Here is a 21,807-nt window from a genome sequence, read left to right as displayed (position 1 = left end):
TTAAGTTGTTTAGGACATAAGCATGAGGGATGAGCTGAGCTGAGTAAAGTTTATCCAAAATGTTCCCTTTCCTGTATCTGTTTTTCTGCATTTCTGTACTTGCTGTCATAGTCAGCAACTTTGAGACATGATATCAGGTGCTGACTTCTGAAAGATGAGCTATTTCAGGGGTAAGAGGGGGAATACACCTGTCTGTGTTCACATTGTCTGAAACAAAGTTAAGCAAATGGGCAAATATTTCATGTAAATCCTGCAAAAGCAACTATTTGATGTTTCTGTGCCACAGTAAATGGTGAATCATAATTAATAATGAATGACTTGTTATTTCTAAAATCACAAGTATAAAAATATCATTGATTTTTAAATTTAGTGTGCTATGCTGTTTTAAAGAATATGAAACTATGTATATATTACTCTGGACTTTATCTTTGGATAAATTAATTTTTCCAAAAAGTCTTAAACAGTTCAATTACAAATTATCAAATCATGTGAAAAATGAACTTTTAGAAATTAGACAGAATTCCTAGTTAAGGCAATGTATTTCCTTTGATGTTTTGCATTAAATATCAAGGATTTTAAATTGAATAGTAACTTTTTAAATAACATTTAAATCAAAATCCTTACTTGTAATTTATTTTAAAGTGCTCTAGTAGTGCTACATGTTTTTATTTTTATATTACATGTAATTCCGTTCCTTTGGATAAGAAAATGGCTGAGGGTCAGACTGGATGTACAGAAGAAATCACACTCACTTGGGAATCAACAGTGGTAGATGATGGGGCCTTATTCTGTCACTCATCAGCTGAGTGAGTGTAGGTACACTTTTGACTTCATTTTATCTCTCCATGAAAGACTGATGATGAACTGCCATTGACAGAGTGCCTGCTCCATCCTGGGCAGCATTATTGCCAGTTTTTACAACAGAATTGCAAGGAAGAGCATCATTGCACCCATTTTATAAATGAAGAAACTCAGAAGGTTCAGGAATTTGCCCAAGAGGACACAGCTAAGAAGCTGGCAATGATGAGATTCCAAACAATCTGGATATAAAGCTCATGTATTTTATTACATGAATTTAAAACTCTGTGGCACCATTTGAGAAGATGGCAGTATAAGAGGATCCTAAGCTCACTTCATCCCATGGACATTAGTGGATAACACATTAGTGGAACTAACCCAGAAAATTAACTGAACACTTGCAAAATAGACTATCCACAGTTAATTGTAGGGAGGAGGCCATATTGAAAATGGTAGGAAGGTATCAGTCAAAAACCAAACTGACTCAAGAGACTGTGTCCCCACAATGGGGGACACCAGAAGAATGGAAAAGGGAGAGGAACATACCCTACACCAGACACCCCAGATATGGGGGGCCTACACTGGGAAAATAGGTCCCTAAAACATCTGGCCTTAAGAACCAGAATGGCTTAACTTCACAAGTTTTTACAGTCAGTGGGATTTAACACCAGGAACTTTAAAAATCAGCTGAGAGAGCTGGAGGGCAATAGGAAATCAAGACCACACCATTAGAGCCAGCATAACAGGGCAGCCTGGGTGGCTCAGCGGCTTAGCTCCACCTTCAGCTCAGAGCGTGATCCTGGGGACCCGGGATCCAGTCCCACATCAGGCTCCCTGCATGGGGCCTGCTTCTCCCTCTGCCTTGTGTCTCTGCCTCTCTCTCTCTCTCTCCCTCTGTGTGTGTGTGTGTGTGTGTGTGTGTGTGTCATGAATAAATAAATAAAATACAGCATAGAAGGAACATTTTGAAAGTACCTGAGGTATATAGGAAGAAGATTTATTTATTAGTTTTAGACCATGCATGGGAAGGGCAGGGATCTTTAGGAGACTTCTCTAAGAAGAAAAAAAAAAAAACTAGTAGGGGCCATTTCTCTTCCCCCTGCCCAGTCTAGATACAGGATACCTGCAGAAACCAGTAAGAACACTCACCACTTAGCTTGTTAACACAGTATGCCTTGCTCCTGTATCCTAATGTGGACTTCCCACATTCAACCCATGCCACTGTGTAGGGGTCCCTCCAAGCAGCCCTGACAGTGACCAGCATTACTCCCAAGGGACTTTTGCCCTGTGGGAGATAACCACATACCAGCAATGGGCTGGGGGCAGACAAATGATCTGATTGCTGGCCCTGCCTACCAGTAAAAGTGTCTCAGAAGACATGCAGAAAGAACATCCTACAGTTCCCTGTGACCCCAATACTGGATTGAGGGCGGGCATCTGGTCTGACTCAACTATAAGCCCAAGATGGCCACAAACTGTCCACTTAACAGCACAGGGACCAAACTCTTCCCAAAGTAGTCAGAGTGCCATTGTAAATGACAAGACTGAAGGCAAACATGGCTCAACCACAACAGTAGGGTTCATGTAACACACTTAGGATACACTCCTGAAATGCCAGGTTCTGGTGAACAGGGGACAATATGCTACAAAGCACCATGGAATATCTTCTTCATAAGATCAGGAGAAGTAGCTGACTTTGCTAATACACAGAAACAAGCACAGAGGGTTAGACAAAGTGAGGAGTCAGAGGAATATATCCCATATGAAAGAACAGGACAAAATCACAGCAAAAGAACTTTAAAAATGGGGATAAGCAATATAACTGATAGAAAATTCAAAGTACCAGTGATAAAGATACTTACTGGGTTTGAGAAAAGAGTGAAGATCTCAGTGAGACATTCAACAAAAAGAAGAAAATATAGAAAGAACCAATCAGAGATGAAGAACTCATTAACTGAAATTAAAAATGCACTAGAGGGAATATGTAGTAAACTAGAGGAAGCAGAAGAATGGATCAGCAAGCTGAAAGAGTAATGGAAAGCAACCAAGCTAAACAGCAAAAACAGAAAAGAATAATAAAAAATTAGAAAAGGTAAAAGAACTCAGTGACACATCTAACAAAATAATATTCACATTATAGGGATCACAGAAGGTGAAGAGAGAGAAGAGGGGGCAAAATTTTATTTGAAGAAATAATACCTGAAAACTTGTATCATCTGGGGAGGGAAACAGACATTCTTATATAGGAGGCACAGAGAGCCCCCAACAGTACCAATCCAAGGAGGTCCACACCAAGACACATAACAATTAAAATGGCAAAAGTAGTGATAACAGAGAAAGACAAGGCTGTCTATTCTTACCACTTTTATTCAACATAGTACTAGAAGTCCTAGCCACAGCATTCACACAACAAAAAGAAATAAAAGACATCAGACATCCCAATTTGTAAGGAAGAAGTAAAACTTTCACTATTTGCAGGTGACATGATACTATATAGAGAAAACTTCAAAAGTTCCACCAAAAAATACTATAACTGATAAGTGAATTCAGTAAAATCACAAGATGCATGATGAATATACAGAAATCTGTTGCATTTCTATACACTAATAATGAAGTAGCAGAAGGAGAAATTAAGACAATCCCATTACAATTACTCCAAAAATAATAAAATAATTAGGAATTAACTAAGGAGATGAAAGACCTGTACTTTAAAAACTATAAAACACTGATGAAAGAAATTGAAAATGACATATACAAATGGAAAGATATCCCAAACTCATGGTTTAGGAGAATCAATATTGTTATAATGTCCATACTGTCCAAAGCAATCTTCAAATTCAATGCAATCTCTGCCAAAATACCAACAGTATTTTGCACAGAACTGGAACAAATAATCCTAAATTTGTGTGGAACCACAGAACACCCCAAATATCCAAAGCAAACTTGAGAAAGAACAAAACCGGTACCACAGTCCCAAATTTCAAGACACACTACACAGCTATAGTTATCAAAACAGTATGATACAGGCAAAAAAAAAAAAAAAGACACACAGATCAATGGAACAGAATAGAGACCAGAAATAAACCCACATTTTTGTGACACTATGACAAAGTGGGCAAGTATATACAATGAGAAAAATGCAGTCTCCTCAACAAATGTTGGGAAACTAAGAATGAAACTGAATGACTTTCTTACACCATATCCAAAAATAAACTCGAAATGGATGATAGATCTAAATCTGAGACCTGAAAGCATAAAATTGGTAGAAGAAAGCATAGGCACTAATCTCTTTAACATTTTCCTCTAAATGTCTTCTTTGGCAAGGGAAACAAAAGCAAAATTAAGCTACTGGGATACCAAAATAAAAAGATTTTATACACTGAAGGAAACCATCAACAAAACAAAAAGACAACCTACCAAATGGGAGAAGATACTTGCAAATAATAATCTGATAATGGGGAGATCCCTGGGTGGCGCAGCAGTTTAGTGCCTGCCTTTGGCCCAGGGCGCGATCCTGGAGACTCGAGATCGATTCCCACGTCGGGCTCCCGGTGCATGGAGCCTGCTTCTCCCTCTGCCTGTGTCTCTGCCTCTCTCTCTCTCTGTGTGTGACTATCATAAAAAAAAAATAATAATCTGATAATGGGTTAATATCCTAAATATATAAAGAATTTATACAACTCAACACCAAAAATTAAATAATGCCAATAAAAAATGAACAAGGGACCTGAACAGAATTTTTCCAAAGAAGACATACAGTTGTCCCAAACAGACACATGAAAAGATGCTCAACATCACTCAATATCTGGGAAATGCAAATGAAAAGCACAATGAGATATTACCTTACACCTTTCAGAATGGCTAAACTAAAAAAAAAAAAAAAAAAAAAAAAAACGCAAGAAATGACAGATGTTGGTGAAGATGTAGAGAAAAAGGAACCCTTGTGCACTGTTGGTAGAATGTAAATTGGTGCAGCCACTGTGGAAAACAGTATGGGAGTTCCTCAATTAAAAACAGGATTATCATATGATCCAGTAATTCCACTACTGAGTATTTACCCAAAGAAAATGAAAACATGTATTTGAAAATGTATATCACCCCTGTGTTTCTTGCAGTACTATATAAAATAGCCAAGATACAGAAGCAACCCAAATGTCCCTTGAAAGATGAAGGGATAAGAAGTTATACATAAACACAATGGAATATTACTCAGACAAAAAGAATGAATTCTTTCCATTTCCAGCAACATGGATGGATCTAGAGGGTTAAATGCAAAGTAAAAACAGTGAAAGACACATACTCTATGATTTCATTGATATGTGGAATTTAAGAAACAAAAAAGAAAAAGGAGAAAGACAATAAACCAGACTCTTAAATATAGAGAACTATTGGACCCAAAAAGGAGGTGGGGGGTGGTTAGTGATATAGGTGAGGGGGATTAAGAATACATTTATCATGATGAGAACACTTAGTAATGTATAGAAGTGTTGAATCATTGTATCATATACATGAAACTAGTATAATGCTGCATGCTAATTATACTTAGATAAAAATTAAAAACAAAATATATAACTCTCTGAATTGTTTTTATTTCACTTTAGCAATCTCTATCCTAAACATATTCTTCTGCTTTCTTTGTACCTTTTTTATTGCTGATACTTTTTTGGAAAAAAACAGTACTAATTTTAACTGCCCACATTTTGGGCAATTGTTCCCCTGACAAATTTTTCTAAATCTGAATGGCTTTTCAATATTTCATCACAGATCTTCTTAAGACAAAGTAATTGCATGTAGTCTATCAAACCAAATGTGATCTGTTCTCATTTATTTGTATAACTGTAAATAAAATTATTGAAAAATAGAGTCCTCCTATTCTCAATGTTAGGATTCTCTTTAAGGCCACTTTTACATCTTGCTTCCAATTTGTTATTGTATAACTGCTACATCAGTTGTTTATTTGTAATCTCCCTGTCCATGGATTTATCTGAAGAAATGGAAGAAGTCAATCTGCTTGCATGGCTAATTCTTTTTGTAAATGATACAGATTTATAGTCTTGGTTTGTGATCCAAACTTATGCCAGTTCATTCTTTTCAGATTCTAATTCTATTGCTTTATTATATTTTCATCATTCATTCTGAGATACAGCTGTGTAAAAATACCTTCATGTTCAGAGATTCCTTTTGTAATAGAAATTTTAATTGCTATGAGACTAAAGAAATCAGCTATAATTCAGAATAGCTGCACTGTTTTAGCAAGATATACATTGATTTCCCCAGTGGCTAAAAATGTTTTTAAAATATAAATGAAGTAGTTAGTCCTTATAGAATCAAGGAAAAAATGACAAACCATTTTGTTTTTTTTCAAAAAATCAGACTTCAGCATTATTCTCATCACCTTATTATTTCCAGTGACTTAGCTTCCATGCCTGTATCATGAGCAAATCTTGTGACAACTGCAAGTATGCTTCATCCTATGCCTCTCTATTTTGCATCCAAGGATTATGGAATTTAGAAGTTGACTGATATAATTTAATAAAATTGGTATAATAGGCTTAGCTCTTTTCTTTAGCATGCAGGCTTGGTACTTGTTACAAACCTTCATAAGTCAGTTCAGAAAGTTTAACAAATGGGACAGGAGGGATGGAGTGGAGTGAGGTAAAATCTGCAGACCTCTATTGTAAAATCTGAAATTATATTTACTAGGCTTTATAAATTCTAAACAAGAGAGTTAGGCTCAATAATAACTCCCCCAGCTCTATTACCTGTAAGGATCATAAAACTACGGTTTGTTAATTTTATGCATGAAGTTAGTAATGAATAAAAACTTATTAAGTATATATTAGTTGAGAAAGTCTTCATTTAGACTTCTTGGCATATTATGATGATGCCTAGTGGTGGAATTTTCTAATAGTTGAATTGGCACATTTTAAGTTACTTTTCTTTAATTTTACTTGATTTAATTATTAAAATGCATATTATATGATGCATGACTGCATCTCTAGAGAAGTTAAAATATTTTTTAATATTTTTGATCTATCCCTAAATCTATGCACTTCTCCAGAAAAACAAAATCATTGTTATCAGCTTGGTATATATTTTCCATGTATGTATTTGGTATATTTATATATATCTAGAAAATATATGGTGTTGATTTGTATGTATGTGTTTTAACTAAATGCTATATTATATATCTTTTCAATAAGGTTTTCTCAGAGTTTCTCAGCAATTCTGGTTAAAAGGGTTCTATACCACGATTTCTATCTTAAGTACAACTGTGAAGGAGATTCATTCTTCCTTGGGCTCTGTTATTTTGCTCATTATATCCCTTGCTCATCTTCATTTTTCTTTTTTTAAAGCTTTTATATTAATTCCAGTTAGTTAACATACAGTGTAATATTAGTTTCAGGTATACAATATAGTGACTTAACACTTCCATACATCATCGTGTACTCATCACAAGAGTACTTATTAATCCCCATTACCTGTTTTACTCATCTCACTCACCCTCTCCCCTCTGGTAACTATCAGTCTGTTTTGTGGTTTGCCTCTTTCTCTTCCCCCCACCCTTTTCTTGTTTCATTTCTTATATTCTATATATGAGTGTAATCATATAGTATTTGTCTTTATCCAGCTGACTTATTTCACTTAGCAATACTCTCTAGCCCCATCCACATGATTACAAATGGCAAGATTTCATTCTTTCTTATGGCTAAATAATATTCTGTTATATATACCACATCTTTATCCTTTCATCAGTTGATGGACACTTGGGCTGTTTCCAAAGTTTGGCTATTGTAGATAATGCATGTAAACATAAAGGTGTGTTTATCCCTTTGAATTTGTAATTTTGTATTTTTTTGGTAAATACCTAGTAGTGCAATTGCTAGATCATAGGGTAGTTCTATTTTTAACTTTTTGAGGAACCACCATACTGTTTTCCATAGTAGCTGCATCATCTTCATTTATCAATCCTTCCTCTTTCCTTCCTCATCCTATCACTTAGACTACAAGGAATAGATTTCTGTTCTACACGTTGAAACTAAGTCAGCCTCTTACTTACAGCACTTGTGTATGAGTCCTTGGCACCAAGTACAAAATAAAAAGCTTCTTTCTAGTTCAGAGAACTTCCAGTACCAATAAGATGATGGGGAAATGTTTTAGGGAGCATGAGGTTTCTTTTTTGTCCCTGAAGTCCCACCTACCAGATACATACTCACTCTGTGAGGCCATGAAGCCAACTCAGCCCAAGGATATTTGGAAAAGTGCACATTTTAAATAGGCCTTCCATTTGATTATGGAGCCACTTGTTGGAATTCCAATTAATAATTTGAAATTATGGGCCTCTCTGCTTAGTCAGGAACAACATAATGGAGAAGATTGTTCAACATTACCAAATGAAAGAAAATAAGTGATTTATTCTGAGAATATATGCAACACTACCACTGGTATGTGATAGCGATAGTTGTAAAGCAGCTAAGAAACTACTGGTCCTAAAAAAAAGGAACAACAACAAAAAGCCTCTTGGGTTCTCTACCCCTACTTTTGACTCTTCTGAGGTCATTTGGATCCCAAGAATTAAAAATAAATTTGACTGCTACTGATATATACGTCTGTGGATTTCAAATTCATTATGCTGGTGCTGTTTTTTAGTTTGTTTTTGTTTTGAAGATTTTATTTTTATTTAAATTCAATTTGCCAACATGTAGTATAATACCCAATACTCATCTCATCATGTGCCCTCCTTAATGTTTTTTACTTTGAAGAATGCATACCTACTTGCCAAGAATCAAGCATAATATTAGCCATTTTGTATACTTCATATTTTATTAAACCTCTCAGATTTAATCAGGTAAACATTAAAATACCCATTTTATGGATGAAGACATTGAAGTTCAAGGTGGCCTACTCAGTGATTATTTCATAATTCAAACTGAGATGAAGAGAACTCCAAAGTCTGTCTGTTCCATTAAGCCTCACAGCTTCTTTTCATATCCCGTTTTTTGTTTGTTTGTTTGTTTGTTTGTTTTTTCATAATTTTGCCTAGAGAGGCGCCTGGTGGCTCAGTCAGTTAAGTGTCCAACTCTTATTTCTGCTCAGATCATGAACTCAGGGTCAGGGATCAAGCCCAGTGTGGGGTTCTGCACTCAGTGGAGATTTGCTTAATATTCTCTTCATCCCTCTCCTTCTAGCCCCTCCTCTTGCTCATGCATTTGTGTGCTTGCTCTCTCTCTCTCTCTTCTCTCTCTCTCTCTCTCAAATAAATAAATAAATCTTTAAACAATATTGCATAGATTGTTTTATAAGAAGTCTTGTATTAACATTTTGAACTCTCACTCTTAGTGTCATATTTTCATAAAGTTTAGAAAAATTGATATTCATAATTAGGTATGAATATAATTTGCCATTTTAGAAATTTTACCAGCCAAAACCCATCTAAAGGCTTGCTGATAGAAATTTTCTTTTCACTAAAAGCATCTGCTAGCTAAAATAAAGACCAATAGTGAGATGCCACTTGAATAATCAAGTCTGTTCACTGACTAAATTTATTTCTCCATTGCAAATTCTTAGATTAATGAAAGCCACGAGTTCTTTTGAGGGATTACATAAAGTATTCCTCTAACAATGTCCTAGCAGTGTTTTGAAGAGATTATAATTTTCTTTCTCTGTCATTTATCTGACATTGTGTGCAGGTTTTTTTGTTTTGTTTTTATCTGACTTGTTTTAATGCAGTGGACTCTTGTGGCTTGGGTTTTCAGCTTAAGCATCTTTTTGTTGTTGCAAAATCAGTTGGTACTACTTCAAATTATTTTCCTGTGAGGATAATATATTTGCATCATGTGTAATTTTTGTGTATATTACACGTTGCATTTAGTGAAAACATGGGTACTCTAGAATAATCTATTTTTATGTTTGTATTCTTAATATACTTACTTGATATTGACACTTGAACTCACTGAAGCAAAATTTTTATTAGAATACAAAATTATTTGGTCTTTTAATTTTTGTTCACAATTTCAGGCATTTTGCTTAGGAAAGATAAGGCTATTTGAGTCTAACAAAATATCTTAAGATTATCAAGCATATTTAAATGTAGTAAACTGTAAGTAATTAGGAAATTATTCAAAAATCAACTTATTCTTTTGAATTTTCAGTTAAGAATAATTTAAACATGTTCACAAGGTGAAATGTCTTTGTTATTTAATGTGATTTATATTATCCACATAGTGGAGCTCTGTTAGGTGAGCGTGGGTGATATATTTTGACATAGTGGGATATATATTACTGAAATGCCAAGACCTTATGTGTATGTCTGTTTTATCCACTGAAGCCATTTTGCAGGTGTTTGTGAAATGGTTGAGGGTTAGCATTCAATATGTACTTGTGGCTGATGTTTCAGAAATACAAGCAAGATATTTTGTATCTGTGAACTTCTTAGATTGAAAGGATCTTCTAAAAAGTGTTGCCAGCTGCTAAGATTATTCACAGATTCAAATTTTGAAGAACAAAATTCCATGAAGCCACTGTCAGTATCATGAAGTACACTACCACTTTTATAGTCGATCTTTTTGCATGTTTAAGTTCACTTTTAAGTTCACTTTTGAAATACTAGCCAATGTTCATTTACTAGTGGAGGTGTTGTCATGATAGCATAAGTTCTTCCATTTCTAGAAATGTAAATAAACAATGACTTCTTCTTTCTCTCTCTCTCTCTCTCTCTCTTTTTTTTTTTTTTTTTTTAGAGCATCAGGGCATCAGGCCTTATCCTGTTGGAAACAATTCTTTTTGGGTCTCTGCTTCTATACTTTCCTGTAAGTAACATAATTGTCTTTTAAAAATAGCCTTTTGTTTTATTTTGCTCAGGCAGTAATTTTTATATATACGTGTGTATATATATGTGTGTATAATTATAATATATATAATTGTATATGTATATTACTTTATATATCTATATACAAGTTTGTATACCTGTATCTACATGTAATAGACATATAAAGTAAAAAAGTAAAGTGGAGGTAACCATACTTTCTTCCCAAATTTGTGAGGAGGACTAACGGCTTAAATGAGCTCACATAAAAAAGGCATGCTTGATATGTATGCTTGCCATATACATATACATATAAATATTGGTTTCCTTCTTCCCTCTCTACTTAAATCAAGACCATGAGACACACCAACAAGTTTGTGCTGAAAAATTCCAGGTGGTTACATAGAAAAGTAAACAAAATACATATATGTGTGGTATTAGTGGCATAGATAATCCTAGTAGAGACTATTCTTATCACACTAGCAATCTGTCTGTAACCAGAAGGTATGTACTAACCTTAGTAATTCAATTCAACCAACTTATATTTAGTAGTCATTGTTTGTCAAGTACTGTGCTAAACTTTTTTGTGAGTGAAAGACACTGATTTCTTCAAGTCGCTTACAATTTACAGAATGAGATGAGTAATTACAGGCAATTATAATATAATTGAAAAAAACTAAGATGTTGTGGAGGCAGGATGCTATGGAGACACTTAGGAGACAAGTGTATAACCAAGTCAAGGGTATAAAATATCACTCGACTGAGATCTGAAAGATCAGTAGATGTTAGAGAAGAAAAAGGGTAGGTCTTCCATGGCACCATGGTTTTTTTTTGGTTTGCCTCCTAACCTAACTAGCTGCTCCATTTCAGCCATCTTTGCTGATTCTTAATCTTCTTTCCTACTTCTTAATGCTTAAGTGTCTCAGGCATCAGTCCTTGTGGAGCTTTTCATATTCTACATTCTCCATTGGTGATCTCATCTAGGCTCAAAGCTTTAAATCTATTTATATACAATAACTCCCAAATTTGTATCTCCAGCTCAGACCTTTTCCCTAAACTCTAAACTCATATTCAATTGCTTACTGAACAACTCCAATTTGAGGGTCTACCAGAATTCTCTATGTTCTTAACTGAGATACTTGATCTCCTGCATCCCCAATCAGTTTCCTTATCTCCACTGATGACAACTCCGTCTTTCTAGTTACTCAGGCTAAAACTTGGGAGTCATTCTTGACAACTTTATTTCTCTCACATCCATCAGAAATCCCTCAAAACATAACAAAAACCCAACCACTTCCCCCGCCTCATTCAGGCTACCATCCTGGTCTAAACTAGAATCAGCCTTTTCTGGGTTATTGTCATAGTCTTTCCTGGGCCTCTATCCCTCCACATTAACCCCCCTATGATCTGTCTATTTTCAAAATATCGGCTAGTTGTAATGCCCAAGTTAGACTACAGAGCCCTGCAAAACTCTCCAAAGGTTCACAATTTTATTTATAGTTAAAGCCAGAATTCTTAGCATAAGCTCCAAGATCTAACATGATTTAAATCCTGCCCATTCTATTGCCTCATTTTCTAATCCTCTTCCCCCTTGCAGTGTTTATAAGAGTTCTTAATATCTATTCAGGTTTTCTACTTCTTGAATTTTATTTCTTCTTAAGACAGAAAATTTTTTGGCTGTAATCATTTTAATGTTTCCATAAAATCATCAGTAAATCATAAAATTACTGAAGTTGTCTAATTTCCTAGCATGGAGTTATACCCAATAATTAATAATATAAGCAATAAAATACAAAGAGTCTTATCATGCCTGAGACTGTTTCTGTATAAATGGCAAGTGCATCATAACATTTCATCTTTCCCATAGAACTACCAGAAAGATGTTTAGCCAAAGTTATAGAATCACCCAGTTAGGAAGTAAAAGACCCAAATGACTTCATTAATCCAAAAAATAATCATATGAATATCTATTGTTGCAGTCACCATCATCTTTTTCCTGAACCTCTGCTGTTTTAAAATACATTTTCTATTCAGTAGCCAGAGAATATTTTAAAATAGAAGATCTAATCTGTGACTACTTCTATAGATAGCTTCCCAGTGTTCTTAGAATAAAGATCAAAACCCTTGATATGGTATGTGATGTTACATATAGTGTGGTCCTTGCCCACCTCCCCAGCGTCATTCAGTACCACTTTTCTTCTCCCTTTCTGCACCCAGCTACTCTGACCTTCTTTCAGTTCATAATGATACATAATCTCTCTCATGGTAGCTATAATAATGGCTCTCCCCAAATGTTCACTGTCCTAATCCATGGAACCTATAAATATGTTACCTTACATGGAAAATGGGACTTTGCCGATGTGATTAAATAAAGAACTTTGAGATGAGATTATCCTGGATTATATAGATGGCTCAAGGGTCCTAAGTGAAAATGAGAAGCAGAAAAGAGAGAACCAAAGAAAAGGTATCATGAGAAAGACTGGACTGGCTATCACTGGCTTTGAATGTGGATGAAAGAGGCCAGAAGCCAAGGGATGAAGGCAGTCTCTAGAAGCAGGAAAAGGCAAAGAAACAGATTCCTCATGAAAGCCTCCAAAAAACACCTTAATTTCAGCTCTATAAGATCCATTTTGAACTTCTGACTTCCAAAACTATAAGATAGTAAATCTGTATTAAGCCACTAAGTTTTTGGTAATATATTATAGCAGCAATAAGAAACTAATACACCTCTTGTCACAGGACATTTTCACATGCTTTTCCTTCAATTTGGAAGAGTCCTCCTGCCCTCCCCACCACACCATCTCACCACTTCTTTTGCCTAATTAACAGCTAGCCCTAGTCATCCTTCAGATTTCTACTTAAATATCACTTTTGAGCTTTCCTTGACCCCCAATTGGAGTCAAATTCATTATAATAGTTTCTCACAGAATTCCACTGTCTTTCTTGACACTCCCATCTCAGTTTATAAGTGTACGTTCATAAGAGCAATTATTTGTTTAATGTCATTTCCTGCACTAACTCTGGTTCTTTGTGAATAGGGAGATGATACATTCTATTTTGCTCACAGCCCCATACCTGTCACCATAGTTGAGGTACAGTAAATATGCAATGAGTGAACAGATGAGGTTATACTTGGATAAATTCAGACCTGTATCCTAAACTCATGGCTGTTGTCCTATTGAAGTATCTTCCAAAGAATCCGCTTGGCTATGGAAGACTAAGAATGATGATCCTTATTAATAATACTACTTTACTTAGAGCTAACAGGCAATAAAAAAACTTATTAATGTTATTTTGAGATGTTAGCAAAACTTCATTTTATTTTTAATTTTAAGGTTCATATTTATTCAAATCAAGTGGTTACATAGTGAGCATGGGCTTAAAGTCTATAAGAAAATTTTGAAGCCTCTTAAATGGATGAAGTTCTCTAGAAAACAAGAATATTTGAAAGAATAATAAATGTTATGCTGCTAAGTGCAGCAGAGCAGTTGTTAAAAACCCTTTCTTTGCAAGAATCTTTCATTGACTGGGATACAATTTTGGAAGATATCTGATGAATATCTGATAGATATACCTATGATGATATCAAACAGAGAAAAAAGGGGGCAAGAAATGGAAATTTTTTTTTTAAAGTTGATGAAGCATTTTTTTTTTAATTTTTATTTATTTATGATAGGCACACAGTGAGAGAGAGAGAGGCAGAGACACAGGCAGAGGGAGAAGCAGGCTCCATGCACTGGGAGCCTGACGTGGGATTTGATCCTGGGTCTCCAGGATCGCGCCCTGGGCCAAAGGCAGGCGCTAAACCGCTGCGCCACCCAGGGATCCCAAGAAATGGAAATTTAAGAGGAATATAAAGACTATTTCTGCTTAATAATTCTGCTTGAGAGGGAAAAAAAGAAAACAGAAAAGAAGACTTACCAAACAAATTCTGTCCAATAGAAACATTACAATACCTCATTATATTGACTTCATGCTAAATTAGCTATTTCATCTTTTATAATATATATTTTTCTGTAACTGCTTGAGGTATTAAAGTATAGTTCCCAAATTTATACTGTGTACTGTGGTTTCAAATAAGTTAGTGTTCAATACTCTGAAGACAGAAAGGGTCAGGTTACTTAATGAAGGTTTAGATGGAGCATAAGACACAAGGGAAGGGGATCCCTGGGTGACGCAGCGGTTTGGCGCCTACCTTTGGCCCAGGGCGCGATCCTGGAGACCCTGGATCGAATCCCACATCGGGCTCCCGGTGCATGGAGCCTGCTTCAGTCTCTGCCTCTCTCTCTCTCTCTCTCTTTCTCTCTCTCTCTCTCTGTGTGTGTGTGTGACTGTCATAAATAAATAACAATTAAAAAAAATAAAATAAAAACCTTGATTACATTTTAAAAAAAAAGACACAAGGGAAGAAAGGAGATTAAAATACACTATTGATTGAGTCAGGTAAGGAAAGTAATTTTATTTTAGGTGAGAGAATGGAAGATGATGTATCAGAAATTGATAGTAAAACTACCTACATAGGGTGGGTATATGTACATGAGTACATGTGCATAAAGCATTCTTGACAAGAGAGGTAACTTGGTTATTGGACCAGGGCTCATTGACTTCCTTGGGTTTTACAGAAATGAACTTTATAACTTTTAGCAAGACTTTATGTTGCAAGGAAGATCTCTGTATTAAGTGATAAAGGTGATTCAGTAAACCTAATATAGTCAAAAAGTCTAATCATTTGATGATATAAGTGTGACCTATACTTTTCTTATTTGTTAAATACAGATACCAACTTTCTCTGTTCCTGGTGTGGTCTATACCAGAATCGCTTATGAAAGTTTTAATATGGGTTACAGTTTTCTGGATTTTGTTTTTTAAGTGTGCTTGAATAAAGGAGAATTGTTTTTAGGGCTGGGTAACTCCATGGAAGGAGCCTTTGGGTATTCACTGTTCTGCTGAGTTGTTATGCAATGAGCCTTTTCTTCTTTCTATGCTGCATATTGTTGTTCAGATTTGCAAGAATTAAGGTTATTTTTGCCTTTTCTAAGCAATCTTAGACTACAGACGATTTCATAACAATGCTTATATTGGAAAGTCCAAATTAGAGATTATCATCATTGTGCAGATGAGGACAAACCAAAATCTGACTAAATTTAGCTTTGTTATAATTGGATAGCAGAGAGTGAAAGCATTTAAAACATTTTCTTACAGATTCTCAAAAGAGACTCACAATTTAAAGTCCATACATTTATGAACAAATGATTAATCTTCATAATCATCTAAAAACCTTAATACAATTTATAGAAGAAAAAAAGAACTTTAAAAAATCAACTGAGTATACTTTACCTAATAAATTTCATAAAAATGATATTTTATGGGTTAGTAAAGCATTTCAAGTGATATGGAGTCCAGAAGTTTGTTTTTGACTTGACTAAATTACCAGTTTCAGCTAATAAGGTGAATTTTTCCCCTCTAACCTTGATTAGCTATTTGGTTGACTGCAGTGCCTTTCTGTAAAGGATACCACACATGTATAAATAAATACTAATTTTCATGTTCTTTCCCTACTCCATCCCAGGCCCTATAATACAGAACTGGAAAATATTAGAACTGGAAGGAACGTCAGACACAACTTAGTCTTTATTTAACCTCTATTTTACAAATGAAACGAAAGTCGAGAGAAACTCTAATTTATCCAACTTTTCTCAGCTAAGTAGTGAGAAAGCCAAGATTAGAATCTAGTCTCTTGACTCCTGGTCTCACACTGCTTTCATTCTATGACAGAGTAGTGTCTAGATGATAGGGACTTGTGATAGAGGGATGAATGTGTGATTGAGATAGCATTAGATAGGGTAATCAGGGATGCCTAAATTCTACCCCCTTGATCAAGCACCTTTCCTCATTAGGTCTCCAAGGAAATAAAAGACAAGAGGATAAAACAGGGAATCAATTTAAAATAGCTTAAGGTTTGGCTCTAAGACCTAATGTAAAACTCCTCAGGCTTGGATGGCCCATGTTATTAAACCATATGAAATTTTTTTTGGTATATTTTTTTATTGGAGTTCAATTTGCCAACATAGAGCATAACACCCAGTGCTCATCCCGTCAAGTGGCCCCCCTCAGTGTCCGTCACCCAGTCACCCCAACCCCACCCACCCACCTCCCCTTCCATCACCCCTTGTTCATTTCCCAGAGTTAGGTGTCTCTCATGTTCTGTCTCCCTCTATGATATTTCCCACTCATTTTCTCTCCTTTCCCCTTTATTCCCTTTCACTATTTTTTATATTCCCCAAATGAATGAGACCATATAATGTTTGTCCTTCTCCGATTGACTTACTTCACTCAGCACAATACTCCAGTTCCATCCACGTTGAAGCAAATGGTGGGTATTTGTCATTTCTAATGGCTGAGGAATATTCCATTGTATGCATAAACCACATCTTCTTTATCCATTCATCTTTCGAATGGACACCGAGGCTCCTTCCACAGTTTGGCTATTGTGGACATTGCTGCTATAAACATTGGGGTGCAGGTATCCTGGAATTTCACTGCATCTGTATCTTTGGGGTAAATCCCCAGCAGTACAATTGCTGGTCATAGGGCAGGTGTGTTTTTAACTCTTTTAGGAACCTCCACACAGTTTTCCAGAGTGGCTGCACCAGTTCACATTCCCACCAACAGTGTAAGAGGGTTCCCCTTTCTCCACATCCTCTCCAACATTTGTGGTTTCCTGTCTTATTAATTTTCTCCATTCTCACTGGTGTGAGATGGTATCTCATTGTGGTTTTGATTTGTATTTCCCTGATGGCAAGTGATGCCGAGCATTTTCTCATGTGCGTGTTGGCCATGTCTATGTCTTCCTCGGTGAGATTTCTGTTCATGTCTTTTGCCCATTTCATGATTGGATTGTTTGTTTCTTTGCTGTTGAGTTTAATAAGTTCTTTATATGTCTTGGATACTAGCCCTTTATCTGATATGTCATTTGCAAATACCTTCTCCCATTCTGTAGGTTGTCTTTTAGTTTTGTTGACTGTATCCTTTGCTGTGCAGAAGCTTTTTATCTTGATTTAGCCCCAATAATTCATTTTTGCTTTTGTTTCCCTTGCCTTTATGGATGTATCTTGCAAGAAGTTGTTGTGGCCAAGTTCAAAAAGGGTGTTGCCTGTGTTCTTCTCTAGGACTTTGATAGATTCTTGTCTCACATTTAGATCTTTCATCCGTTTTGAGTTTATCTTTGTGTATGGTGTAAGAGAATGATCTAGTTTCATTCTTCTGCACATGGCTGTCCAATTTTGTCCACACCATTTATTGAAGAGACTGTACTTTTCCCAGTGGATAGTCTTTCCTGTTTTGTCGAATATTAGTTGACCATAGAGTTGAGGCCCACTTCTGGGTTCTCTATTCTGTTCCATTGATCTATGTGTCTGTTTTTGTGCCAGTACCACACTGTCTTGATGGTCACAGCTTTGTAGTACAACCTGAAATCTGGCATTGCGATGTCCCTGGCTCTGGTTTTCTTTTTCAATATTCCCCTGGCTATGAAAGGTCTTTTCTGATTCCACACAAATCTTAAGATGATTTGTTCCAACTCTTTGAATAAAGTCCATGGTATTTTGATAGGGATTGTATTAAATGTGTAAATTGCCCTGGGTAGCATTGAAAACATTTTCACAATATTCTTCCAATCCATGAGCATGGATATTTTTCCATCTCTTTGTGTCTTCCTCAATTTCTTTCAGAAGTGTTCTGTAGTTTTTAGGGTATAGAACCTTTACCTCTTTGGTTAGGTTTATTCCTAGGTATCTTATGCTTTTGGGTGCAACTGTAAATGAGATTGACTCCTTAATTTCTCTTTCTTCAGTCTGATTGTTGGTGTATAGAAATGCCACTGATTTCTGGGCATTGATTTTATATCCTGCCATACTGCCGAATTGCTATATGAGTTCTAGCAATCTTGGGGTGGAGTGTTTTGGGTTTTCTATGTACAGTATCATGTCATCTGGGAAGAGGGAGAGTTTGACTTCTTTGCCAATTTGAATGCCTTTTATTTCTTTTTGTTGCCTGATTGCTGAGGCTAGGACTTCTAGCACTATGTTGAATAGAAGTGGTGAGAGTGGACATCCCTGACGTGTTCCCGATCTTAGGGCGAAGCTCCCAGTTTTGCCCCATTGAGAATGATATTTCCTGTGGGCTTTTTTTTTTGTTTGTTTGTTTGTTTTTTTTTTTAATTTATGATAGTCTCAGAGAGAGAGAGAGAGAGAGAGAGGCAGAGACACAGGCAGAGGGAGAAGCAGGCTCCATGCACCGGGAGCCCAACGTGGGACTTGATCCCGGGTCTCCAGGACCGCACCCTGGGCCAAAGGCAGGAGCTAAACTGCTGTGCCACCCAGGGATCCCCCTGTGGGCTTTTCATAGATGGCTTTTAAGATGTTGAGGAAGGTTCCCTCTATCCCTACACTCTGAAGAGTTTTGATTCAGGAATGGATGCTGTATTTTGTCAAATGCTTTCTCTGCATATATGGAGAGGATCATATGGTTCTTGGTTTTTCTCTTGTTGATATGATCTATCACATTCATTGCTTTACGAGTGTTGAACCAGCCTTGCATCCTGGGAATAAATCCCACTTGGTCATGGTGAATAATCTTCTTAATGTACTGTTGGATCCTATTGGCTAGTATCTTGTTGAGAATTTTTGCATCTGTGTTCATCAGGGATATTGGTCTATAATTCTCCTTTTTGATGGGGTCTTTGTCTGGTTTTGGAATTAAGGTGATGCTGGCCTCATAGACTGAGTTTGGAAGTATTCCATCCCTTTCTATCAGAACAGCTTTAGTAGAATAAGTATGGTTTCTTCTTTAAACATTTGATAGAATTCCCTTGGGAAGCCATCTGGCCCTGGACTTTTGTGTCTTGGGAGGGTTTTGATGACTGCTTCAATTTCCTCCCTGGTTATTGGCCTGTTCAGGTTTTCTACTTCTTCCTGTTCCAGTTTTGGTAGTTTGTGGTTTTCCAGAAATACATTCATTTCTTCTAGATTGCCTAATTTGTTGCCGTATAGCTGCTCATAATATGTTTTTAAAATCATTTGTATTTCCATGGTATTGGTTGTGATCTCTCCTTCATTTGTGATTTTACTAGTCTTTTCTCTTTTGTTTTTAATAAGGCTGGCTAATGGTTTATCTATCTTATTAATTCTTTCAAAGAACCAACTCCTGGTTTTGTTGATCTGTTCTACAGTTCTTCTGGTCTCTATTTCACTGAGTGATATACTTGGTAGCTCCCACATTCGGGGCATATATATTGAGGATTGTTAAGTCCTCTTGTTGGATAGATCCTTTAAGTTTGATACAGTGTCCCTCTTCATCTCTTACTACAGTCTTCAGGATAAACTTTAAATTATCTGATATGAGGATGGCTACCCCTGATTTCTTTTGAGGACCATTTTGAATGGTAAATGGTTCTCCAACTTTTCATTTTCAGGCTGTAGGTGTCCTTAGGTCTAACATGAGTCTCTTGTAGACAGCAAATAGATGGATCTTGCTTTTTTATCCAGTCTGAAACCCTGCGCCTTTTGATAGGATCATTAAGCCCATTCACGTTCAGAGTTACTATAGGAAGATATGAATTTAGTGTCATCATAGTACCTATTCAGCCCCTGTTTTTGTGGCTTATTTCTTTGGGCATCCTCTTTCTTTTACAGAGTCCTCTTTAATATTTCTTGCAGAGTTGGCTTGGTGGTCACATATTCTTTCAGTTTCTGCCTATCTTGGAAGCTCTTTATCTCTCCTATTCTGAATGAGAGCCTTGCTGGACAGAGTATTCTTGGCTGCATGTTCTTCTCATTTAGGACCCATAATATATCCTGCCAGCCCTTTCTGGCCTGCCAGGTCTCTGTGGAGAGGTCTGCTGTTAATCTAATATTTATCCCCGTATAAGTTAGGGATCTCTTGTCTCTTGCTGCTTTAAAGATTTTCTCTTTATCTTTGGAATTTGCAAGTTTCACTATTAAATGTCAAGGTGTTGAATGATTTTTATTGATTTTAGGGGGGGGACCTCTCTATCCCCTGGATCTGAATGCCTGTTTCCCTCCCCAAGCTAGGGAAGTTCTCAGCTATGATTTGTTCAAATAGGCTTTCTGGTCCTCTGGTCCTCTGTCCCTTTCAGTGCCCTCTGGAACCCCAATTAAACAGATTTTTCCTTCTGAGGCTGTCATTTATTTCCCTTAACCTATCCTCATGGTCTTTTAATTGTTTGCCTCTTTTGTCCTCAGCTTCCTTCCTTGCCATCAACTTGTCTTCTATGTCACTTAGTCTTTCTTCTACCTCATTAACCCTCGTTAGGACCTCTAGTTTGGCTTGCATCCCATTTAATTCATTTTTAATTTCGGCCTGATGAGATCTAAATTCTGCAGTCATGAAGTCTCTTAAATCCTTTATGTTTTTTGCCAGAGCCACCAGTAGCTTTATAATTGTGCTTCTGAATAGGTTTTCTGAAATCAAATTGTAATCCAAATTCTGTAACTCTGTGGCAGAGAGTACTGTTTCTGATTCTTTCTTTTGTAGTGAGTTCTAGTCATTTTGCTCAGTGCAGAGTGGCTAAAAACAAGTTGTACTGGAAAAAGGAAGAAAAAACAAACAAAAAAACAAGGATGGGTATCCTCTGGTTCTATATACTGTAAATCCCTCGACTTCCCCTGGAGCTTTCCAGCACTGCAGGGTCGGGAACTTGCTCTTCCCCTGTCCTTCCAGCTGGTCTTCTGGGGGAGGGGCGGACTGTGCCGATTCTCAGGTGTGTGCACCCAGAAGGGGGCGGGTTCGGGGGAGCCGACCATCCCGTGAGGCCCGTGTCCCCTGGCGGCCCCGCCTCTCCCAGGCACAGGGTGACACCAGGAGGGACAACCACACCGGCGGCGGCCAGGTCTCCCTGGCCCTGGAGGGCGCCCCCCGCAGTGACTCCCGCCATCTCCCAGTCCACAGGGGTCTGGATGCTCCCGGGGCAGGAGGGGCAGGAGGGGCAGGAGCGTCCTCGCTGTCCTGGGCCCTCCCCGCCTCGGCCTGTCCCGGGGGGAGCAGGATCCCGGCTGTGTCCCCTGAGGGTCCGGGGCCTGCGCTGCTGGAGTCTGGCTCCCGGAGCCCCTCCCGACACACCGGCTTCTCCCCGAGGCCCCGCGCAGCGCGCTCCAGCCCTTTACGCAGCTCGGCCCATGTGGGGG

At 37.1% G+C, this 21,807-nt stretch overlaps 1 protein-coding gene across 1 annotated transcript in view; it reads left to right on the top strand.

The window, feature by feature from the left end:
• The window catches only part of GPR158 (G protein-coupled receptor 158), a 410,036-nt gene that overhangs the window by 258,823 nt on the left and 129,406 nt on the right, over positions 1 to 21,807 (top strand). Inside the window, exon 5 of the mRNA XM_038529762.1 lies at positions 10,539 to 10,607. Coding sequence (XP_038385690.1) covers positions 10,539 to 10,607 — 69 coding nt within the window. The remainder of the gene's footprint in view (positions 1 to 10,538; positions 10,608 to 21,807) is intronic.

This window comes from Canis lupus, chromosome 2 (assembly GCF_011100685.1).
Source record: "Canis lupus familiaris isolate Mischka breed German Shepherd chromosome 2, alternate assembly UU_Cfam_GSD_1.0, whole genome shotgun sequence".
NCBI classification, from domain to species: domain Eukaryota; kingdom Metazoa; phylum Chordata; class Mammalia; order Carnivora; family Canidae; genus Canis; species Canis lupus.
The sequence above is the reverse complement of the archived record's forward strand: the minus strand, read 5'-3'. Positions and strand labels throughout refer to the sequence as shown.